The sequence below is a fragment of the Chelon labrosus genome (genome assembly GCF_963514085.1).
Source record: "Chelon labrosus genome assembly, chromosome: 22".
Classification (NCBI taxonomy): domain Eukaryota; kingdom Metazoa; phylum Chordata; class Actinopteri; order Mugiliformes; family Mugilidae; genus Chelon; species Chelon labrosus.
Window position 1 is genome coordinate 16224546 of NC_140355.1, and position 24992 is coordinate 16249537.

Genomic DNA, 24992 nt, shown 5'->3' on the forward strand with positions numbered 1-24992 from the left:
AAGGGATGTTGGTGAGAGCAGTGAAGAGGATGTTTTCGTAGTATAACATTATGACCACTGACAGGAGAAGTAAATAACATTGACCATCTTGTGACAATACAGTGTTCTGCTGGAAAACATTTGGACCCGGCATTCATTCGTGTGGATGTTACTTAGACATGTACCACCCACCTAGACCAGACCAGGCACCCCCACCCCAGGATGGATGCAGCCTGACACAAGCACACACACAAAAACAGTTTAGGAACAATTAAAAAAAAAACATGAAGAACAGCACAAGGTGTTGACCTGGCCTCCAAATTCACTAGATCCCAAACTGATCAAGCATCTGTGGGATGATCCACAGAGGCCCCTCCCCTCAAAGGTCCCCCACTAACAACACTGTGTTGCCAGACACCACAGGACACCCTACGAAGGTCCATGTCCATTCTCTGATGGGACACAACTGTTTAGGAGGCACAAGGGAGACCTACACAATATTAGGAAGGTGGTCATAATGTTATGCCTGATCGGTGTATTTATACGAGCCAGTGCAAATTTTTCTTCTTTGTTTCAGTCTTGTTAAGTTTAGATATAGTAAATACAAGCAGACCATGTTTATACTTATACTTATACTATGATATATGTGACATGATTCTCATAATATCCAGGTGGGCCAATCATCACAGAGGATGAGCTGACCACTCTGCCCCTCGTCAGAGTTGTCCCTGACGGCCAGTACACAGGAGCAAAGCTCAACACCGTCGTCCGCATGATGAGGGGGCTCCTGGAGCAGAAAGTCCCGCTGCAGGAGTTTGAGGTAAGGCCCTTTGAATGTCTGTGGCTTTGAATGAACTGTCGCCGCCTTCAAAGGGAGCTTGCAAGCCCGTGGTTACGACATGGGAAGTTGTATACATGAAATACTTGTCCTTCAAGTTCTAACATGAGCCGGAAGTGATGAGAACACATCTGCTAGCCAACTGTTGTTGTCTAGAGCCTACAGAGGCTAACAATGTAGAACATAACCGGAGTATAATCTGAAAAGACACAGTGAATTGATGAGGCTGCTGGGAATATTAACATTTTCTTCAGTCATATAAAATTACAAAAATAAATCCAAATGACTGAGTTACAACATATAATAGCATCCGCTTCCACCATTTCTGAAAACATCAGCAAACACATCAAAGCTTTCAGAAAGTTTCCACCTCTGAGACTGTGAATACGCCAACAGGGGGAAGTTTTTATGGACTCTTGTCGTGAACACAGTAAACCTGATCCCATTTAAAGGCCACATGTGTTACATTAGATTTTCATGGAACATCTGTTTTTTTCTCCTTGGCAGAATCTTCAGAACCTCCAGCCTCTGGACGACTGTTTAATCGGTCAGACGAAGGAGAACAAGAAGAAGAACCGCTACAAGAATATTGTTCCATGTAAGTAAAGCTACAGTCTCTTATGTGTTTATTATATCATAACGGGAATAGCTTTTTAATAAACTTTACAAAATACTAACATTTTGGATACGGTTTGGATCTTTTGTAGTTGACACAACTCGCGTGGTGCTCGGCAAAGACGGAGGCTACATCAACGCCAACTTCATAAAGATGCCAGTGAAGGATGAGAGCTTCTTGTACATCGCCTGTCAGGGACCCTTACCCACCACTCTGGGGGACTTTTGGCAAATGGTGTGGGAGCAGAAGTCCAACGTGATTGCTATGATGACCCAGGAAGTAGAGGGAGGCAAAGTGAAGTGTCAGCGGTACTGGCCAGACACACCGAGGACAGCAGAGATGGTAGACGACAGGTTGCAGATAACGCTGGTGGAAGACCAATACCTGGACAACTTTGTTATCCGACACATCGAGGTCAAAGACGTCCAGGTGAACTTTTTTCTTACCTTAATATAAGCGTTCATAAAACTTTTAACGTACACATTAACATAAGAGCTTTCTTGTTTCCAGACTAATGAAGTCCAGCTTGTAACTCACCTCAACTACACCGGATGGCCCGACCACGGGACACCCTCACAACCCGATCAGCTGCTCACATTTATCTCCTACATGAGGCACGTTCATCGGTCCGGACCCATAATCACACACTGCAGTGCAGGCATCGGCCGCTCAGGGACCCTCATCTGTATAGACGTGGTCCTGGGGCTCATCAGTAAAGATGCCGATGTAAGTACAAGCATCTTATTCTTGTTTGTCTTGTCAACTGTTTACAAGGAAGTTTCTGTTCTTATTATGTCTTTGTTGTGTAGTTTGATATTTCAGATGTCGTAAGAAATATGAGACTCCAGAGACAGGGAATGGTCCAGACAGAGGTGATTCTGCTTTTTGGTATTAAATAACTCAAATGTTTTGATGATACATCCCTTTGGCTTACATGTTTTTCTCACATATTTCCTCTTCGTCTTTTCAGGACCAGTATATTTTCTGCTATCAAGTGATCCTCTACGTCCTCAGATGCCTTCAAGCGGATGAGAACATCTCAGGATAGTAGAAACCACTATCGCTGTCGTGCAGAGGCTGGGTGGCTTTTTCCCAAGAGCCAAACAAAAATGAGAGTTGACACAGGCAGAAATTGCCAAATTACACTACATATTTTTTAAATATTCGGTTCCTCGAGAGTAAATCTTTTAAAGACGTTTATATTTTTATGTTTGCTTTTTGAGTTCTCTCTCTCTGGCTGCTACTCCCTTTTAATTCATTTATGAGAACTGCTGATTGTATTTCTTATTGTCACCTACAAGAGACACTAATATTTTTTTTTTCAGATTCTTGGATATTCGAAAATAATTCTGAAATGATCAATGATTACATATTTTATGTGGAACAATATTGTGTATTTTTGAAGCCTATTTTGATGCTGGAACATGTCTTGACAGAATACTATGTCAGTATTTGCTATGTAAATCTATTATACAGTAACCGCTCGCTGCCTGAGATAAATGATGATATTAAAAGTGTACATATTCATCTCCTGAAAATTAAACTGGATACGTTTTAAATGTTGTGTAGTGGAAAAATTCATTTGGGGGAAGAAAAAAAAAGGAAATCTTGACTTGATGCTTGGATTGGGGCTGTGTTCACACTTGTAGAAACATGTAGAAACCACCACTGAAGAGTTTGAGTCAGAAAAGCTGGAGTTGCGTAACTGCAATTTCTTAAGTAATGAGGGTGATGATGTTGAATCTGTGTTGAAGCTGCCAACTAAGTGTTACCTTGACATTTTGGCACCTGGAGACCAAACATTTTCGACTATAACGCCACAAATGAACGACTTCAAAACGTTAATCAACTACTTCAGAGGCTCTACAGCGATTGCACAATGGAAACTTCACATGTATTTACTGCCAGTGATCTATAATATTTTCCAGGTGCTCCATGTCTGTAAGTATATAGTGATTCAAAATAAATACCCAGCAATGTAATTGGGTGCTGAGGTCAGAGCTTTGAGACGGCTGCACCCATCCCTCAGCTTTGTTGTCCACAAGCCATTGTGTGTTTTACCATTGTCTATTTGCAAGACCAATTTGTGGCTAAGCCTTGACTTCCTGGCTTATGTCTTGAGATCTTTCTTTGCTGTATTCATATAATCTTCCTTCCTCGCGATGCCATCTATTTTCTGAAGTGAACATGTGCCTCCTGCAGCAAAGCAGCTCCAGAACGTGATGCTGCCACCCCCATGCTTCACTGTTGGGATGACGATAACGATTCCAATATAGTCAGTTTACATTTCGTTTCTCAGACTAGAGGACATTTCTACAGAATAAAGCTTTATCTCTGTGTGCAGCTGCAACCCGTAGTCTTGCTTTTTATGAGAGTTTTGAGGCAATTAGATCTTCCTTGCTGAGCCTCTTGGGTTATGGCGATACCAGTTTCCTTCTGTGTCCTAACAAGGTCCTTTGCTGTTGTTCTGGGATTGATGTGCGCCACTGGTCTACTGCGCCTAATACAGCAGTGTAACTGACTGATCTTTGCTCTTGCACCTGCTCCCCCACCACACAGTTTATTTTGCTCACGCTGGAGTAATGACCATGTGTTCAAACATGTTTCTTTACTTTCTACAGATAACCTCAGTAAATATTGCTCAATGTACTGGATAGTGTTTTTTTATGGTTACTCGAAGGCTCGATTAGTTGACGTGCACAATGCTATACATAGATCATACATAGAAATTAGAAGATTCCCTCCATGTCAACCATGTCATTCACTGAAATACGTATGTAAATTAATTTATTGCAGTCTAATTTGACTGGTGCTTATCATGCAGTTGTTTTAAAGCGGTAAAAGCAAAGTGAGATACAAAACATTTTTGAGATTCAAGTGGTGAAAAGTACATTTTAGGTTACTTTCCACTTATACTTGACCTAATGTCAAATAAATAGTTTTGTTTCACTGCTCTTTATGTAGCAGGTTTTGTTTATTTACATTTCAATGTATTTATAGGAAACCGCTATTATTTACATTTTCCTCAGTGAATAATCAGTAAATCCACAATTATTTGTTACTTTTTTTCCAATAATGTATGAGAAGCATCACTTTTGACTTCACTAGTTTAATAACTGGCTCAGGCTAACTACTGCTAGCAGCGTGGAGTTAGCATGTTAGCCCCTCAATCCGAAATAAGGGATGTTGTTAGCATGTTAGCTCGTCAGTCTATGCAACGATACCCCTGCGTCTGCGTCAACGCGACCAAATTGGGTAAGTGTAAAACTACAAGAACGCAATAAGTGAGTGGAGTGTTATATGATAAGTTTTTTTGTAATTTAGACACCAAACGCTGCAGCAAATACACACAGCGGTCCCTTTACGCGTTTTAGTTTCAGTGCGGAAGTGACGACGACGCGACCGGACATGACGTCAGGTCCTCCCCTTGCAAAATAAATGGCAGCGTACACAGTGGCCACGCTTGCCTTGTGAAAAATTAGCCGTTTTTCTTTATTTTTTTACACAACACATCGCCAGAATCACCTGAAGTCATGTCCGGGCGACAAAACAACAAGTTGCCAAACAATTTGCCGCAGCTTCAGAATCTCATAAAAAGAGATCCGCAGTCTTACGTAGATGAGGTAGGTGTTGTTAGCTCACGTTGCTAAAGTTGTTAGCCGGTAGTCTTGTTGCTCCTTGTTGCCTGAACTGTCAGGATGCTGCTGTGATATTTCACCGATGGTTGTGCTTGTGCTTTTGGTAGTTCCTCCAGCAGTACCGACACTTCCAGTCCAATGTACAGATCTTCAAACTGCAGCCTGACAAACCCAACAAGGAGCTGTCAGATCTTGTTATGTTTCTCGCTCAGGTAAGCAAGCAAGCAAGGCTGTTGTGCACAGTGATGCGTCAGGTGTGTTATGCAGGACACAAGTAACCATTCCCGTTCTTTAGGTTGCTCACTGCTACCTGCAGCACCTGACCTCCTATCCTAAAGAGCTGTCTGAGTTGTTATTGACTTACCACACACTCCTAGAGCCAGATCTACGAATGGTGAGAAGATCTGTGTGTGTGTATTCATATTATGCCATAAGCTCATCGCTTTCAGACGACTTGAAATGTGTTTATGTGCTTCCCCCTGTCCTTGTCAGACCTTCTGCAAAGCGCTGATTCTCCTGAGGAATAAAGATCTGATCGACCCCACAGGCCTCCTGGAGCTCTTCTTCGAACTGCTGCGGTGTCACGACAAACTGCTCAGGAAGGTTAGAGCTTCAGTTATCTGTTCGTTCGCTCCAACAACAATCTGGTCACGGGGCGGCGTGTTTTTGTTTGGAAAGTTAGGATTCGTGGTGTATTCTTACATGTGTTCGTCTTTTGAGAGAAAAGGCCTGTTGGCAGTAGTTTTGGGTGGAGAGTGAATCTGTGTATCATTTTGGTCATTTGCGATTTGTCTATTAGCATGGAGTCAACACAGATCAGCCATAACATAATGACCAACTGTTTATAAACACCGGTTAAGTAAATAATACAGATTATCTCATTATCAAGACTGCAAACAAAAAAGTGGTACAAGGAAGGAAAAGTGCTGACCCAAAATCAGGACCCAAGGAGCTCTCCCTTGTCGTTACTTTGGGGAGGGAATCGGTGTACAACGCTGATCAGTTTATTTGCTTTTATAGTGTTCTGTTGTTTGCTTGATTTGTCACATGGCATGACACGCTGTTCGCCGTTTCCTCCCCTTCTTACAGATGTTAACATTTGCTTCTCTCTCTTTCTCTCTCTCCACAGACACTCTACACGCACATCGTGTCAGACGTCAAAAACATCAATGCGAAGCACAAAAACAACAAGGTCAACACGGTAAGTACGCAAGCGTAACCTCGCGTTTGACGGTCTGTAACGCCCCTCGGCGTGCACACGGCTCACTCTCTACCGTGTTGAATGCTGTGCGCTTCAGGTGCTGCAGAACTTCATGTACACCATGCTGAGAGACAGCAATCCCACGGCGGCGAAGATCTCCTTAGACGTGATGGTGGAGCTGTACAAAAGGAACATATGGTGGGTTGAGAATGAAATACGATTTGCAGAGAGATTTCCTTCTTGTAACTTTGATCTGATTGTGTTTTTTTTTTTTGTTCGTGTCACAGGAATGACTCCAAAACAGTCAATGTCATTACAACAGCGTGCTTCTCCAAGGTGACAAAGGTATGTTTCTCCAGCTGGAAAGCAGTCCTATTTTTTTTTTTTTTTATTGCATTGAATAAATGTAAAACAGACTATACTGTTTATATATTCACCAGCTCTCTCCTCTCCTGGTTTAGATCCTTGTTGCAGGTCTTAAATTCTTCCTGGGCACAGATGAAGATGAGAAAAATGATAGTGATTCCGAATCAGAGGCAAGTTAAAAAAAATTATTGCCGTGAAGAATGCAGGTTGATTTTATTTTCGTGCAGTTTCACTTAAGAATCCGTGTTATTTTTAGAAAGAGGGTCCGTCGGCGAGAGACCTGATGGTGAGATACTCCACCGGCAAGAAATCCACCAAAAACAAGAAGAAGATGGAAAAGGCTATGAAAGTCCTCAAGGTACCGCTGTTGTAACGTCTGCAGAGGCGATGTTTATTTCACACGCATGTTCAGTGTTTTAACTCTTCACTTATTCTGAATTCTCTGGACAGAAACACAAGAAAAAGAAGAAGGCAGAAGTGTTCAATTTCTCCGCAATCCACCTGATTCATGATCCTCAAGGTAGAGACCCGCTGCTCTGCAGCACATAAATCCATCTAAGGTCATTTGTGCTGCAATTTACTGAACCGTAAACCGTCACATGTCTCTTTTAAGATTTCTCTGAGAAACTCTTGAAGCAGCTGGAAGCCTGCAAAGAGCGCTTTGAGGTCAAGATCATGTTGATGGAGCTCATATCCAGACTGGTTGGAATCCACGAGGTTGGTGACTGTTCAAGGATTTGGAGCCTTCTTTGTATTTACAGCGAGCGTACGTACTCATTGTTCATTTCCGTCTGCAGCTCTTCCTCTTCAATTTCTATCCCTTCGTCCAGAGGTTTCTTCAGCCCCATCAGAGAGGTAAAAAAAATACAGAATAAGTAAAAACTGTTGATGAGACATTATCTGACATCTATCCACTGTCTCTACAGAGGTGACGAAGATTCTCCTGTGTGCTGCTCAGGCCTCCCATCAACTAGTCCCCCCTGAGGTACGCTACAGATGAATTCACTTACACTATACTGCCAAAAGTATTCACTCGCCCATCCCTCGCCACTAAATATTCCACAGTCAACTGTCAGTGGTATTATAACAAAGTGGAAGCGGTTGGGAACGACAGCAACTCAGGCCATGTAACATGACAGAGCAAGGTCAGCGGATGCTGGGGCGCATAGTGCGCAGAGGTCGCCAACTATTTACAGAGTCGATCGCTACAGACCTCCAAACTTCATGTTGCCTTCAGATTAGCTCAAGAACAGTGCGTAGAGAGCTTCATGGAATGGGTTTCCATGGCCGAGCAGCTGCATCCAAGCCATGCATCACCAAGTGTGTGGATGAGAGAGTTTGGTGTGGAAGAACTTGACTGGCCTGCACAGAGTCCTGACCTCAACCCGATAGAACACCTTTGGGATGAATTAGAGCAAAGACCGTGAGCCAGGCCTTCTCATCCAACATCAGAATGGTCAGAAATTCCCCTAAACACACTCCTAAACCTTGTGGAAAGCCTTCCCAGAAGAGCTGGAGCTGTTATAGCTGCAAAGGGTTGTCTGACGTCATATTAAACCCTATGGATTAAGAATGGGATGTCTGTTCATATGGGTGTAAAGGCAGATGAGCGAATACTTTTGGCAATATAACACGGTAGTCTAACATCCAATTTCTGTAACCTTAGTAATAATGTTCCTCCTTTTGACACTTACAGATCATCAGTCCTGTGATCATGACCATTGCCAACAACTTCGTGACGGACAGGAACTCTGGAGAAGTCATGACTGTGGGGTAAGGAGATGTCGAGTCTATCTAAGGGTTTCGGCTGCAGCAGCAGAGTTAATGAAATACACATTTATACAGCCCTCTTGTGACTGTTGCGCTCAGTGTCACCATTGTACATTAAAATACTGAAGCAATGGAAATGATCAGGTTAAAAAAAGCTAGATTTTAGACTGCTGAAACACGGGCACCACTGGAGAAGTGGTAGTAGTCTACAGGTTTTCAACATTTTTCTATTTTCCTATGGGAATAGAGCCTGGGATTGCTATTGTTTGTCTAACCTAGCAACATAGTAAGGACAATGAATAGGAGACAGACCAATCAAAAGACCATCCATAAACTTAAATGTACTGTAATTTTGTTTTGTGCATCGTTTGTTTAGGTGGATTCCTGGGGTTGTGCATTTTTTTTTTGTTCTGTTTCTGATAATAACCAAATCATTTTGTGTTCCAGTATCAATGCCATTAAGGAGGTGGCAGCCCGCTGTCCGCTCGCCATCACTGAAGACCTGCTGCAGGACCTGGCCCAGTACAAGACTCACAAAGACAAAAGTAAGGGATGGCTCATTGTTTTGGTGATTCTGTTCACCCGGGGATGGCGTGAGATTTAGAAATGATCCCCCTATGGCTTTTTCTTCTTTTATTCTAATGGTTTCAGCTTTTTGATGGTGTGAGCTGTGTTTCCATTCTGACGTCCTGACTTTGCACCCTAACTGAGAGCCGCAAGAGGTTTACCAGGTGTGCTTTAGTTTGAGCACGCACTCGTATTCATGCCACGCGCTTTGCTTTTGTTTCAGATGTAATGATGTCTTCCAGAGCTCTGATCCAGCTGTTCAGGAATCTCGATCCGCACATGCTGCACAAGAGGGACAGGGTGAGCTCACCGTGAATTGCTCTGTACTTAAAAACAAAAACTTAAACCTTAAGACTTCACAGCATGTTTTGCAAAAAAATGAGTGTGGCTGTTACTTTGATACGTACCACCACCTGAACATTGCTGCAGACCGAGGCGACGAGGTGTTCCTTGCTTTCTGGTGCCACACTATATAGTCCCCATAGAAGCGATACGTAATGCTCGTGTGCAATTTGAGCACTTTTGCTAGTTGCTGACTTTTGCCGACCAGGAACGATCCCTCAAGAGCTGCAGTTTTAGAGATGCTCTGTCTGGCCATCACACTTTGGCCCTTGTCAAGGTCACTTAAATCATTCCTCTTAGCCTTTCCTGCTTCTAACAGGAGGCAAAATATTCTCTTCCTGACATCTAATGCACCCCACCCACTGATGGGTGCCATGATAACGAGATACTCGTGTTATTCACTTGGTCATAATGTTATGGCCGATCGTTGTATGTTGTATGAAAAGAAGCAGGAAAAAAATACAGTTATCATTCGTGTCAAATAAAGTTAGTCTTCTTACCTACATTAGAGGAGAGCAGTGGCTATAAACAAAAAAAAAGCAAAAGAAAGCGGCAACATATTAAATATTCGTCCATCTCCGTAATCGTAAACCTCACTTGTTGTCCAGGGGAGACCCACCGAAGCTTCAGCAGAGGCCAAGATCAAAGACTACGGAGAGCTTGAGGCTAAAGACTACATCCCAGGAGCTGAGGTCTTGGACGAGGAGCAGAAAGAGGGAGAGGAGGACGAAGGTCAGCTGCTGTTGCGCTATCGGACCCATAGGATTTCATGCGTTCTGTTTATGTACATGGAATTTATATAAATGATTAATATACTGCGTGTTGTTTCATGTGACAGAGGGCTGGGAGAGTGCCAGCATTAGCGACGACGGCGAGGATGGGGAGTGGGTGGACGTTCACCACTCGTCCGACGAAGACGCAGGAGAAGTGGTGAGAATTTAAGAAAAAAAACTAAATCATAGATGGGTAGAGTTGCTGAGCGTTCGTTTAAATGTGCACCGTTGTGTTCGACAGGTGGAGAAGCTTCAGAGCATACCGCTAGAAGAGAGAAAAGCGAAGGCGGCGGCGGTCAGCGGCAGCAGGCTCCTCACGCAAGACGACTTCAAGAAGATCCGTATGGTTCAGATGGCCAAGGAGGTCAACGCCGCGCCGGGGAAGGCGCAGAAGAGGAAAGCTGTGGACCTTGACGACGAGAGCGACAACGAGTGAGGACATAATTTAAGACACATCTTTAGTGTGAAGTTTTTGATTCTTTTAGCTAAGTGTGATAAATGGGGTGTTTATTTACTGATTTATTTTTCTCCAAATCTCTCAGACGGGAGGTGCTGACCTTGAGAAACATCGAGAAACTGCATAAGAAACCAAAAGCAGACAAGGAAACACGACTGGCAACAGCAATGGTAAATGTGACGCTAACTGTGGAGCGATTTCAGATGGTCATAATGATGGTTGCCGATCACACGGGGAAATTATTTGCAGCATCACCAACAATTAGTCTAATGATTATTTTCTTAAGTTTTTAACAGTTTTTTAACACGTGGTTTGTCTTTTGACTTCTGCTGCGTTTGTTTTCGTAGGCGGGACGCACAGACCGCAAGGACTTCATCAAGAGGCGGACCAAGCTGAACCCGCACGCCAGCACCAGCAACAAGGAGAAGAAGAGGACGAAGAACTTCATGATGATGAGGCACAGTCAGAACGTCAGGACTAAAGGCAAACGCTCCTTCAGGGAGAAACAGGTAACTCACGCCTCTTCGACTGCACTCGATCCACTGATTAAATTGACTATTTATCATATAACGTTTTACGCATTCCTTATCTAGATCGCTCTACGGGACTCCCTCCTGAAAAAGAGGAAATACAAGTAGGGCCGCCTGTTACGTCGTGTTGGTTTTCCTGCTGGCTGTCAGGTGGTCGTCGCAAAGCCTAACTTTGACCGTGTCAAATAATCGTGTACATCCTCTCAGCTCTCAGCTGTTAAACTTCTACTCTGTCAATGGATTTCTTTCAGTGTGTGAACTTTGCTCTGAAATAAACAGATTATTCCACAAATGTGTTTTACATTAAATGCGTGTTTTTATTTCATTTTTTATTTATCAACTGCTTGTTAATGCGAATAGGGTTTAGGGGAGGGGCCTCTGTGGATCCGGCTTGTTCTTATTAGTGTAAAAGTGTATTTTGAATTATATTATCAGTGTGTCAAAGGGGTTTTGATTGCCTCTTTTGACAGTTAAAGTATTTACATAACAGCAAATAAAACAGCGTTGACTGTCTCTTGAGTGCTTTTTTTTTTCTCGACACAGTTAGGTTTGGTAATTTCTCCTCTTGCATAAGTATAAGGTCGGTTCACACCCGGTATTTCCTGACGATCTGCAGAAATATGCAGACCCTGATACGCGGTGCAGGGAACTCGATCAGGGCGCATAGGTGTTGTGTTAATGTGTAATTTCATGTGAGACTTTACTGGCCAATATAGTTGTGTAATAATTGTAATTACGATCCAACATTTCCTTACTTTGCATGTTGCCTTCTAGTTTAGGGCCTTATTTTGAACATGCCAGTGTTATCTACCGTTATATATTCTGTTTAGTCACACCTGAAACTAAATTAACCCAGTTCTGTTTAATGTGATACTGGTTTTTGTGTGTGTATGTGTGTGCCATAACTCTGCTTAACTAGTGCATTTGTGACCACACAACCTTTATGATTATTTCAGTACTTTTAACTTATTGCAATTAAATTCTAAGTGATAGATCAAATCAACTTTGATGTTATTAAAATGTCTCTAAAATAATCTCTAAAGGTTATCATTGGTTCTTGCTTTGGTTTGGGGATATATTAACATACAGTAGGGATTATTAAAAAAGAGAAGGGCTTAATATTTATGTTAATCGCCTTTAATCGGCTTTAATAGGGTTTAATTAGCCAGAAAATGTTTCTAATTCGTTCAGCTGCCTCAAAACTACATTTCCCATGAAGCACCGGGAATCACAACAAACGTGCCAAAGCCAAACATTCCACTCAATGAAGCCGGCATTTTAGTTCTTCCTGCGACATGAGGTATTTAAATTCAGCATATTTCTCTTAACGCTACGGTTATGTAAAGTTTAATAGTCATTTGTGCCATTCTGCGTTTTTCATTTACGCTAAATATGGTTATTCTTGCCGGTTTTCTGCCAGGTAACGTTAGCTGTCATGCGGATGCTAGCCTCTGTTAGCAAACAAGCTAACCGTTAATGTACTGTTAGCTTAGCTAGCTGGATTTACTGGTTCAGTAATAGCCGTTTCATTTAGTGTGTTTTTTTCCAAGACACAGACGAGAGCATGTGGAGTAGAGATATTGCTAACGCTGTGGTAAGTAGCTCGTAACTGTGCTCGCCTGGTAACCAAAGCTCCCACCGCTTCACAAACTGTTGACGTGCGGTTCAGTGTTTGTTGTTTAAGGTTTTATTTGGCACGGTTTTAAGCTAGCTGCAATAAATCCAACTACACCTTTGACTCTCGTAAAATCATCGCCACGTCAAGGCTTAGTCCTGAATGACTTCTAGAAGTGCTATCTGGCGTTTAACGCCAGACAGCCAGGTACGTGATTTAAACCTGAGCTAGCTAGTTTACTTTTATTTATTATTATTTGTGAATGCACCGTTACATTTTCTGTTGCTAATGATGAAGACTGAACCACATGTGTTTGGTTGTAATTTAAAGTTTCGGACATGCTAAGGTCAGAGAGACCTGGTTGGATTTGTTAGGACGAAAGAGCCAGACTGTATTTATACCTATCAGCCATAACATTATGACCAGATGAAGTGAATAATACTCATTATTTTGTTGTCGTGGGATATATTAAAATAAGATTAAAAAAATGGGCAAGTGGACGGATTGGAGGGCTAAATAGTGATGGGTTAGACATATCTGTGTCAAAGCATCTCCAGAACTGCAGCTCATGCTTGTGTTTAGTTCCCAGTCTGCAGATTTCTGCACCTGTCAAAGGTGATTTTCTTTAATATTGTTTGGATTTCCGAGTGTATGTGTGTGTGTGTTGTTTGTGCGGCAAAACGCATGACACCAGGATGCGAGGAATGCCACCCTTGTCCTTGCCATGGGGGTATGTTTGGTTTGCAGCAACCCTGAGGTGGTGGTGGTAGTATCAAAGTGACATCTAAATAAATGCGGTGTGGATATTGGATACTGCACATGGCTGCTTAAGCGTTCAGTCGCTTAAACGGTGGTTTGCAGAAAGAGAGTTCAGCAGTTGTGTAATAATTACTATCACAGTACTAAGACCCTGGAAGCTCAGTGCTTTGGTTGCTTTGTGCTCTTTTGAAGTAGGAGAAGTAATCCGACATGACAACAGTAGGTCCTCTGCAGTGCATAACCCTCTTCTGTATTCTTTCGTGTCTAGCGGTTTGATGGGAGTCGCATATAGATGCACAAAAAAAAAAAACGAGGATGTTATTGTTGTAATACATCTAGACCGTTAAATTATTGACCATCTAACTCCGCTTGCTCCTTATGAATAATATAGCGCAGTGTGAGGATGTTGAGGCCATTAAAGTGTCCCAGCTGTTTTTGAATGAAGGGAAATTTTACTGACATGAAGCGGAACGGTCTCAAAGACGAAGCCAACAAAGAGGAACTGAGAGAGAGAGAGAGAGTCTTTTGATCACCAGGGCATATGATGGGACTTGATGTTTTGTGCTCTTATAGCTGAGCGGACTAGTGATGAGGGGGCGATACACTGAGTCTATTCAGTGTCAAAGGCGTAGCTCAAAAGAGAGACACTGCATCATCTGTAAGGTGGAGCTGTCTGCTCTCGGTTTCTGTGTTCTAAGCTGGAAACTGCGGACATTTTTTTTTTTTTTCATCCGATTCTTCAATAGGTAGGATTTATTTATGACTTTGATCTGCTCGGTCCTTGACGTGTTTGCGTGGAGGAAACGGTTCGTCCTGTTTCTTTCGCGCTTGGCTCCGATCTTTGCTGAAAGTGACGCTGACCAAACTTGCTCAGCTGGCAGGCAGTGTCTCCCACCACTAATTACCCTTTTGTTACCTCCGCTGAAGCTCGTAGAATATTATTTACACCAGGTTTCACTAGTTTTTTGCTAATTGTTCAGGGGAATTTCAAATTTGGCCTTTTATTGCTACGGATGGAAAGTTGTTTTTGTACTAGTTACAGTTTCTCTATGTAATGACTCTGAGCTAAACTGGGCGGTGTAAGTATTTTCAGTTCCTCAATTTTTCGTAAGTGACAAAGTATTGCATTCAGATATTTTGCCGTGCTACATAAATAAGTACAAGATATAATTTGTTGGAGATCATAAACACTTGAATCCATTCATATACTTAGATTTAGAAATCAAAACCGCACCTACAAACTGTAAGAAAGCATTTGACATAAAGTCCCGTTCCCCTCTCGTCTCTCTTGTAGGTGTTGTTTCCTGTAACCCGCTATGGCACCAGGGGACGTGGTGCCAGACCATGCCAAGCAGCAGAAGTCCAAGGAGAAGCGGCCTGCGAACAAGACACCGAAAGCAGAATGTGAGCCCGACGGGTCGTTCGTCTTTGAGGCTCACGAAGCCTGGAAGGACTTCCATAACTCCCTGAGACATTTCTACGAAGTGGGGGAACTCTGTGACGTCACACTGAAGGTAGACCCCTCTGTGTGAACTCAAGTACAAAGAGAGATTTGTCTGTCTTTGCTTTTATCCCAGTTGGTCTTTTAGTCTTTCAGTAAGGGTGGAGTTGACTTTTACAGAGAACATGTTCTATTTATTTATTTTTGGTTGGTTTATTGTCTGTCTCTGAATAGATGTCAAACATGAGCTAATTAATATATAAACGTGTGTCTTGTTTCTCGTTTCTAGATCATATATTTTGTCTTTGTGTTTGTAGGTTGGCAGCAGAATGATACCATGTCACAAGCTAGTACTGGCTTGTGTTATCCCGTACTTCAGGTATGTGCTGCCCTGAACTTCCATCACGATTTAAAGGAGCTGGGTTCTTTGTTTAATGTGTTATTGCCAAGGAAAGATGTAGGACTATTATTTAACAATCTCTTTTAATAGTGTTTGCATTGTGCAGCTGCATTAAAGTCTATGTAATGAATGTATTACACTAGAAACTTGTGACCCTTCAGCTTTTTTCATCAAAGTGGTTTTGCCTTGTCTGAGTGAGTGTCCGTTACTTCCTGCAGGGCCATGTTCCTGTCAGAGATGTCGGAGGCCAAGCAGGAACTGATAGAGATCAAGGACTTTGATGGTGACGCCATCCAGGACCTGGTGCACTTTGCTTACTCCTCCAAACTCACCTTAACTGTGGACAATGTCCAGCCTCTGCTTTATGCCGCCTGCATCCTTCAGGTAGAGAAACACAAATGTAGAAATATGAGTTCCTTTTCGTTTTCAAGATCCCAACTTGAATTGTTTTATATCGTCAGGTTGAGTTGGTGGCGAGAGCCTGCTGCGAGTACATGAAGGCCCACTTCCACCCCACCAACTGCCTGGCGGTTCGGACCTTTGCCGAGAGCCACAATCGCGTGGACCTGATGGACATGGCTGACCGCTACGCTTGCGAGCACTTCAACGAGGTAGTGGAGTGCGAGGACTTCACGTGCGTGTCGCCGCAACACCTGCGCACGTTATTGTCCTCCAGCGAGCTCAACATCCACTCAGAGACACAGGTGTACAATGCAGCAGTGAAATGGCTGAAGGCAAACCCACAGCACCACGAAGCCTGGCTGGACCAGATTATGTCTCAGGTTAGAGAATGTGTTTGCATTTGGTCTGGCCGAAGTGAATGTCCTATGTTTAATAGCAGTGTCTACTCCATGAACCTGTGTTGTCCTTGCAAAGTTTGGCATAACAGTCTAGTTTACTAATTACCTAAATGTCAATCTGCATATCTGTGTTAAATTGGTGTCTCATATACGTTCACACCTTTTTGCAAACCATTTAACAAGCGCATTGCATGACTCTCCTGCAGGTACGCCTCCCTCTACTCCCAGTGGAGTTCCTGACTGGAACCGTTGCAAAGGATGAGATGATCAAAGGTAACCTGAGTTGCCGTGACCTGATGGACGAAGCCAGGAACTACCACCTGCACCACAGCAACAAGGTTGTTCCGGACTTTGAGTATTCGGTCCGCACCGTACCTCGGAAACACACTGCAGGTAGTGCTTATATTGTGGTGTTTCTCCCTATTCAGCAGTTGTTTCTTATCATCCCAGAAGCACACGACTACTTCTATAAAACCTGAAACGCTTTCTGCATGTTCATGTTTTGTAACGGTGCCCTACTTAAAGTGCAAAGTGTTAGGTCACAGTTAAACTGTCTCTGTGGTCAGCTTAAAGCGCTCCTGCTGTTTTGGTTAATGTATGTGCAGCAGATCAACAATTAAAAGGGATGGTTCTAGTTGAATATAAACCAGAGGGTGTGGTGTTCATAAATTTACACTTATTAAACAGTTGTAGCAGCAACAACAGCTCAACATATGGAAAGAAGCTTCTCCCGGAAATTATAGTTTTGCCTGAATGCTGCAGAGTGACCCAAATATCTCAAATCTGTACCCAGAGATAAATGATAAAATGTTCATAAATCTGTTTACTTGAATGCAACCATCTGCTATATTTCACACCATAGGTAGCCACAACATTGAAATAATAAAAAACAAACAAACATTGAGTTACTGTAACCTCCCACCTGTGCATCATGTGCTCTGTGCATTTTAAGGTCAGGATATTACCAAACTGTCAGAGTGCTTCTTGTTCTGGTTGGTGCCATGAAAAGTGGGACCTCAATCTCACACTAAAGTAAATTTACCAAAATAATAATTCTGAAGTTCTGTGGCCACGAAGCATGACATCTTCTCTCAATGTGCCGACTTCTTCTTCTCCTCCTCAGGGGTTTTGTTCTGCGTGGGCGGCCGGGGCGGTTCGGGCGACCCGTTCCGCAGCATCGAATGCTACTCCATCACTAAGAGCAGCTGGTTCTTTGGTCCTGAAATGAACAGCAGACGACGCCATGTGGGCGTGATTTCTGTTGGAGGTAAGATGTTTTTTTTAGTAACACTGAAGATCATAAAATACACAATCAGCCACAACATTACAACCACTAAAATGGATGAACTGCTCATAAAATGCTTCTCTGTAGTTTGTCATTACTTTTGACTGGGATCTTTGACTGAGATCAAATTAAGTATACTGATATACACCTATCAGGCATAACATTATGACCACTGACAGGAGAAGTGAATAACATTGACCATCTTGTGACAATACAATGTTCTGCTGGGAAACTTTAGGACCTGGCATTCATTCATGTGGATGTTACTTAGACATGTAGCACCCACCTAGACCAGACCAGGCATCCCCACCCCATAGCAATGACACTCCTTGATGGCAGCAGCCATCCCCAGAATGATACACCCTGACACAGGCACACACATAAAAATGCTTTAGGAAAAACTCAAAAACACATGAAAAACAGCACAAGGTGTTGACCTGGCCTCCAAATTCACTAGATCCCAAACTGATCAAGTATCTGTGGGATGATCCACAGAGGCCCCTCCCCTCAACCCATAGGACCCAAAGGCCCCCCACTAACAACATTCTGTTGCCAGACACCACAGGACACCATCAGAAGGCCCATGTCCATTCTCTGACGAGTCACAACTGTTTTGGAGGCGCAAGGGAGACCTACACAATATTAGGAAGGTGGTCATAATGTTATGCCTGATCGGTGTACAGTGTGGCGACAAGCTGGGTTTGGGCTAGACTTTTTATTATTGCTGGTCTGCTCACACAACCACAAAAACCACTCACCTTCTGTTTAATGTTGGTTTCCTCAGGGAAGGTTTATGCTGTTGGGGGCCATGACGGCAACGAACACTTGGGCAACATGGAGATGTTCGACCCCCTCACCAACAAGTGGATGATGAAAGCCTCCATGAACACTAAAAGGTACACGGATATAAACTTATTTAGTGAAAGTCCGGATTAAGTGAACATTTGAATATTTATAATATGTAGAGGACGCAGGTTTTACACTCTGACTGCTCGTTGAAACGTCTAAGTAGTGTGGAGAGATCCTGTTAAGAGACTATGGTGGCGGCAAACACTTCACTTTATCTCTTATAATGTTGTTACAAGTATATCTGCTTTAAGCAAGGGTGTGTTTTTCAGGAGGGGAATAGCCTTGGCAGCTCTTGGCGGTCCTATATATGCAATCGGAGGTCTGGATGACAACTCCTGCTTCAACGACGTGGAGCGGTATGACATCGAGTGTGACTGCTGGAGAGCCGTGGCTCCGATGAACACGCCCAGAGGAGGAGTTGGATCCGTGGCGTTAGGGGTAAATTAAAAATTAAAAATTAAGCAAAAAGCTGATAATTAATGTCTACTATGTGATGACTTCACTGATATACACCCTCTCCTTGTTAGAGTTTCGTTTACGCAGTGGGAGGCAACGACGGCGTGGCTTCACTGTCCAGCGTGGAGCGGTTTAATCCGCACCTCAACAAGTGGACGGAGGTCAGCGAGATGGGCCAGCGGCGGGCTGGAAACGGAGTCAGCAAACTCAACGGCTGCCTCTACGTAGTGGGTGAGAGGACTGAGATTTCACCTGTGACATGCATCTCTCTATATTTGACCCCGTGGGCAGGCAGATCACTTTATTTGGAGCCATATACAGTAGTTCATGTTTAGTAACTGATTGACAGAGCGTAAGGATGTGATTTTTACAAGACAAGATAAGATAACAATCATTTAATTAATCATTCTTTATCCTCTATTCTTCCTGCCTTTTAAATATTTATTATTTTTAGTGTTTGAACAACCCTGATCTTTTTTTAAAATTGATTTAACTGCATTTTCTAAAGGTGGTTTTGATGACAACTCACCCCTGAGCTCCGTAGAGCGCTTCGACCCACGAATGCACCGCTGGGAGTACGTGTCTGAGCTCACCACCCCTCGTGGCGGAGTCGGGGTCGCAACCGTCATGGGACGAGTGTTTGCAGTCGGGGGACACAACGGAAACATTTACCTGAACACGGTGGAGGCCTTCGAGCCTCGAATGAACAGGTGAGGAGGGGAGGAAGGAGGGACTGTGATGTGTTTCAGGTGTATCCAGGTATATGCAGGAACAGAGTCGATGGGTTTGCAAATAAAAATGCACATAAGCTGTTTGTTCAGACATATACAGAAGATAAAATACTAAATATGATGGGGAGGTGCACATCAGTTACGGCGCTAGGGTCTGTGTATGCTCTGCTACGGCATCAAATTGATGCAGAAGTTTAAATTGCCTATTAGCTATAAGCTGTAATTGCCTGTGTGTCAGTTTATAATGAATATCCTATAATTGGATCATCAGTAGGTCAAAGCCGCAGTCCCAGTCAAAGCCTTACAGATTGTGACTTAACAGACATCTGTTTAAATGGGCACTCTGCCCCTTACAGACCTACAACTGTGTTTCACCTCATCACTTCCTTCTAATTTGTACATCCTTGCTGTTCAGGTGGGAGCTGGTCGGCTCAGTGTCTCACTGCCGGGCCGGAGCTGGAGTCGCCGTCTGTTCGTCTCACGTCAGCCAGATCAGAGACGTCGGCCAGGGCTCCAGCAACGTGGTCAACTGCATGTGACGGCCGCTCCACGGACTACCAGGTGACTGACTGCCGGGTCGCGGTCAGATCTGCTCACTGCACAAGCACACGACACAAAACTTTAAAAAAAAAAAAAAGCACACGGTGATTTCACCCAGCAACCTGTGGTTGGTTGCTCACAGGACCTGAGGAACATTAGGAAGACTTCACTGACTTGAAATGGACGTTTGACAAATCTGATGTCTTCTCCGACAAAATGACATGTGTCTTGACTCCTGCTGGTGTTAATTGCAATCATTTATGTAGTATTTTGTACTGTATTTTCTCGTATGCTTTGACATAGTTTTGACTTTTTTAAGGGAAAAATAGTCGTGTTAAATATAAACCCCTCGTGACGAAGAGGAGAGTTTGGATTTAGAACTACTAGGCTAAGTAAAGACTTCATATCAGGCCAGTTTGAAAGCTGGCTTTAATAAGACTATCTTGGGTTACTATCTTTGGGGTTGTTTTTGTTGTTTGAGTTGATGTTGACAAATCAGTAACCTGAAGACATTCAAACTGGATCCAGCGCCAGCCCGTGCAGGTAACCATTACCACATCTGGAATGAGATGTTAAGATGCAAATATTTTTCCTATGTTGAACATGTTCCTGCAATGTTATTCCAGGTGAAATCACAGCATTTACATGAGTTTCAGAGTTATAAAGAGTGTTCGAATAATTGTTCAAGCGAACAAATCAGTCGTCGGCTCGGAGGTGACAAACCGCCGCGAGTGCCAAACGCAAAGAAGCCGCTCGACGACGCCGCAAATGCAAACTCCAAGTCGACTGGTTTACCTCGACCTCACGTCTGAGGAAGGTGTTGCCGGCTGTAGCTGAGGAGCAATCAGAGCAATACGGTGCGCCTCTTCCGTTCTTTGCCAGGTTTACATTTATTGTACAGAAATCTAGTGAGACTGAAAAACTTTCAAACTCAAGTTGACGATAGCTGGACTGTCAGCAAGTGTTTTCAGATGCGTATGAGACGGTTCTGTTATATTTTAATATATGGACATTTTTGTATTATAATAATAATAATAATAATAAAATAGGCGTATCTTTGGTATTATTCCTTACTATCTAATCTGTTGCTGTGCACTATTTTCATAGAATAGATGTGAAGTTTATTGAGTATATTTTTGTCCTAAATGAAGAATTTCATGTCGTTATGAGTTCGAAGATGTTTATTTAACACGTGACTGTTTCTGCCATATTCAAAACTTAAAAAAAAAAAAAAATACTGTTTATACAAGAGAAATATTATTGCACAGTTCGTGTTCGGCTGGTGTTAAAATAATTGATGATTTTTACAACGAAACCGAAGCCAGCTCCGTTAGCGAGCGAGTCTTTTTTTTTTGTTGTACATTTTGATGTGTAAACCTTTGTGTTGTTCTTCCTCTTTTGACTGCTTCCATCTTGTGCTTTTATTGGTATACATTGGTACAATAAAGTTATGTGTTAACTTCACCGGATTCCCTCACCTCAGTTCATAAGATTATAAGTCCCAAAAAAAACAAAAACGATTCATACTCTCAACGCACACGTGAGTCGAAAATGGCCGCTGAGCAATATAAACACACGTTTGAAATCAAATTTATTGTTTTGTAATGTCCCATTAAAACGCGTTAAAAAGTAACAGTTGGGGGCAGAGAATATAAGTTTATTGTCGGTCGACATGTGGTTGTTGTAAACCAAACTTCTGGACTTTGTGGTTTCAGTGTGTCAGATGTGAAGTGTTATGAGACTGTAATTTAAAGCCTCAAATGCTCAGACAAGTTTGTGCACATATGCAGAAATGTTGTGATGTTCAAGAAGCATATAATGAACCTGCTAGTAGTAATAATTATGATTATTATTATTATTATTATTTAGTGTGATGATTATGTGTTAGATTTCTGCCTATTTCAGCCATTGTTATTTCCTGGAAAGCAGAAAAATGTCTATAAAAATGTTTAAATCTTTAATGCTTTGATCGGGTAAGTATATTTTATTTGTGCAGCAATCAAAAGCAAACATAGGGCTTTGATTTAAGACACATTTTAGCAATAATTAACACTACAGAAAAGACTTAAATAAAGGTTATATAAAGGAGAAAATGTCTATAATTAACCAGTGAAGGCACGTTATATCTATGTCTTTCTTGTAAAATGTTTTTAATTAGTAAAGTCAGTGTTTATTACTGGTAATTATTATTTAATATGTAATCCAAGTCCTTCAGATTTTGAATCTCTGACATTTCTCTGACCCGCAGTAGCAACATTACAGTCGGGTTTAGATGCAGAAAATGGTCAGGAGGTCAAGTGTTTGTCATTTGTGTTTTACTGCTTTCAGTCTTTGGACCCGGGACGAATGCTGAAAAGAGGCGAACCAAAGAGAGAGATGCTCAGAGCATCTTGGAGCTGGAGCTCATCACACACACACAGACACACACACACACACACACACATATTTCATAGCCAGATTTGGGAGAGTTTGGAGAAGAACTAAAAGCTACTAGGATGTTCAGAAACACACCTTGAGAAGAGAACACAGAAAAGTAAAGTATGGACAGAAGATTAACAATGCTTCTGAAGCTGCTCAGCTTTGCTGCCCTTCTTGGTTGCGGTAAGTCTTTTTGGTTCTATTAGTGGATTTTTGTGTCTTTTCTATTATGTATTTTTACTGTGCAAATCATGGACAGCACTGAGACGGGTTAAGTTATGACTTATGAGTTATGAAATACTTGATCTTGCACTTTTAACCTATAATATACTTTCATGAATAGTAGAAGAACATTGATTACATGACATTGGATTTACGCTGTAGGTTGGAGAAAGTTTGTGCCAAGTGCATAATACGCAAGTCTTCTATGGACGGGGACTCATTCAAACCAGACTTTCTTTGAATAGAGATCTAAATATAAAATTTAATTATCAGGAAAACACGTGTACATTGTTAAACTATATTTAAAAGAACCATTTCCAACTGTGCTCTGACTCTGCTCATCATTTGTTTACTTTACTAACCGTTTTTCCATATTCTACTAACTTTATGTTTACAGAAAGTTAGTACTATCCTCAATAACTGACATAAAATTGAAATATACATCTAGTATTCTGAAATATCTAGTGTCTGTGGACATCCACAGGAGTGTATAAATCTGCAGATGGCAAAATTGAATACCTACCGTTTTACACTTATTGACTCTGTCCATGGCAACAATTTGCTCCAGGCAGAGAGAGGCGACTGTTAGAGTTTAAAAGCTTCATAAACACTTTGCACTTTGGGGTTTTGTGGTCAAAACATGTGATTCTATATTGTCCGTGGAGCAGTTAACGTCAAACATTTACCCGAGGACTGGTGTGAGGCGCTGAGGTTTGGACGGACTGTCATGGGACTTTTATGATTGATGAGCGCTCAAATGATTCAGCAGTTGGAGAAGCTCCACATCAGCTGGGCAGCTTCTGTACTTATCAGGCACATAAAGTAATCAGAGTACTTTATTGTGTTTGTCGTATTTAATAAATGGTGGAGTTGCTGCAGAGTCAAACTTTAAAGTGACAAGTGCATCCTAAAACTGGTCCTTATATGAAAAGGCCGCGAGCTTTGGGCTTCAGCCTGGAAATAAGAGTCGAGAGAAGTTTGTGCAGTAGCCTGGGTCAAGCTGAGTTGAGTAAACCGGATAGAGCCACATTAGCAGTGTGATGGCCTAAATGGCATGTCGTGCATGCTCTAAAATCTCTCTTATAAATGCATTATCAGTAAAATCCCATGAGATATATACACACACACACACACATTGCAACCCCAACAAGCATTTCCAGAGCAGAGCAGATAAGTTAAAGGAGCATTGCTTTTTTAGGGATAACTAATAACAGGAACAGCAAAAGAGGAGGGTTGCATTTGTGACGCCCGGACGTGTTCTGTCTCTTTCTTTTCAGCTCGGAGCCAGTGTCAACCGGGCTGGAGGGAGTATGAGAACACATGTTACTTCTTTTCGACTGACACAAAGTCGTGGCTGGATGCGAACGCCTTTTGTCAGCAGCAGAACAGCAACCTGATGAGCATTTCGGACATTCGTGAGAGGGTGAGACACGTGATAAGAGTCGGTCAGTTTTCTCAGACTGGGTTCATGATGGTTTTTACGTCTTTTTTTATTTATTTTTTTTATTTCTAGTTATGGGTGAGGACGCAAATCGGCACGGACGCCTACTGGATCGGCCTGAATGACCGAGTAACAGAAGGTGTCTATGAGTGGAGCGATGGGAGTCCTTTCATAGTATACCTATCGTACGTAATACTGTTAACATTCAAATTATGTTCGGTTTTAATAGCGGGATTTAACAGGATAGCTGTTGCATGTCTGAAAGTGTTCTTCTGTTTCAGATTCTGGATGCAGGGCCAGCCTGATAACTGGGGCGAAGACCCCGGGGAGGACTGTGTTCAGGTGGTAGGAGCCAGCTCTGGACACTGGAACGACGAAAACTGCAACAACAAGTGGAGATATATTTGCAAGCATGCCAATGGTAAGAAAACCTGCTTGTATATTATTTAAAAAGAAATATAAACCCCTTTTTTTTTTACCACTAATCAGTCCTATTCTCTGCACAACTTTTAAGTGGTGGTCAATAATCCTCATATTTCTGATATTTTGATTTCATGCAAAACCCACAGTAGGTCATGAAAGGTGGATCTAATCTCATATCAGTTTTGCATACATCAGAATCTGTGTGGTCTTTCTAGATCATGGGTTTGGATATAATTATTCACACTCTTTGGTTGTGGTGCAAAATGCAATGACAGAAAAGGCCCTGAGACACTGTTCTAGTAATATTTAGTTGCTCCAAAATTCATCACAGTCAGGCCAACCTTGCAATACCGCATTCTCTGTACGTCTCCATTTCCTAAACTACGTTTTTCTTTTAAAAATAAAAACAACAGGGAGCATTTTTAAAAAGAAAAATGCATAATTTAAATCCATGTCTATATATTTTGTGTTTTTTGCTGGTGCTTTGTTTCTTTTCCGGGCACCAAATATTAGGCAGATGACGTGAAGTTTCCCA

General features: G+C 42.3%; 3 protein-coding genes across 10 annotated transcripts in view; all 3 read left to right on the forward strand.

Annotated features, from left to right (window-relative positions):
* The window catches only part of ptpn13 (protein tyrosine phosphatase non-receptor type 13), a 38250-nt gene extending 35243 nt beyond the window's left edge, over nucleotides 1-3007 (forward strand). For all 7 annotated transcript variants that reach the window (XM_084572753.1, XM_084572752.1, XM_084572754.1 and 4 more), the window contains 6 exons: nucleotides 651-799; nucleotides 1325-1415; nucleotides 1525-1862; nucleotides 1944-2159; nucleotides 2243-2305; nucleotides 2404-3007. In XM_084572753.1, coding sequence (XP_084428879.1) covers nucleotides 651-799; nucleotides 1325-1415; nucleotides 1525-1862; nucleotides 1944-2159; nucleotides 2243-2305; nucleotides 2404-2481 — 935 coding nt within the window. In that variant the 3' untranslated portion in view covers nucleotides 2482-3007. The remainder of the gene's footprint in view (nucleotides 1-650; nucleotides 800-1324; nucleotides 1416-1524; nucleotides 1863-1943; nucleotides 2160-2242; nucleotides 2306-2403) is intronic.
* A 1581-nt stretch (nucleotides 3008-4588) lies between these two features.
* On the forward strand, nucleotides 4589-11894 carry sdad1 (SDA1 domain containing 1). The gene is made up of 22 exons (XM_084571656.1): nucleotides 4589-5056; nucleotides 5179-5283; nucleotides 5367-5465; nucleotides 5564-5674; nucleotides 6201-6272; nucleotides 6370-6470; nucleotides 6560-6617; nucleotides 6734-6808; nucleotides 6895-6996; nucleotides 7089-7158; nucleotides 7252-7355; nucleotides 7436-7493; nucleotides 7565-7623; nucleotides 8335-8411; nucleotides 8856-8953; nucleotides 9199-9275; nucleotides 9926-10049; nucleotides 10156-10247; nucleotides 10332-10522; nucleotides 10633-10717; nucleotides 10895-11056; nucleotides 11141-11894. Exons 1-22 carry the CDS (start codon nucleotides 4967-4969, stop codon nucleotides 11183-11185), a joined length of 2055 nt encoding a protein of 684 aa, XP_084427782.1. The 5' UTR covers nucleotides 4589-4966; the 3' UTR covers nucleotides 11186-11894.
* A 428-nt stretch (nucleotides 11895-12322) lies between these two features.
* On the forward strand, nucleotides 12323-21417 carry klhl8 (kelch-like family member 8). 2 transcript variants are annotated; one of them, XM_084572146.1, is made up of 13 exons: nucleotides 12354-12377; nucleotides 12628-12671; nucleotides 14746-14965; nucleotides 15210-15271; nucleotides 15511-15676; nucleotides 15754-16074; nucleotides 16299-16485; nucleotides 17216-17359; nucleotides 18162-18273; nucleotides 18496-18664; nucleotides 18754-18913; nucleotides 19191-19392; nucleotides 19829-21417. In XM_084572146.1, exons 3-13 carry the CDS (start codon nucleotides 14768-14770, stop codon nucleotides 19950-19952), a joined length of 1845 nt encoding a protein of 614 aa, XP_084428272.1. In that variant the 5' UTR covers nucleotides 12354-12377; nucleotides 12628-12671; nucleotides 14746-14767; the 3' UTR covers nucleotides 19953-21417. The 2 variants fall into 2 exon arrangements, with proteins under 2 accessions (XP_084428273.1, XP_084428272.1); XM_084572147.1 differs by lacking the exon at nucleotides 12628-12671 and having other exon boundaries at nucleotides 12323-12377.
* Nucleotides 21418-24992: the final 3575 nt, after the last annotated feature.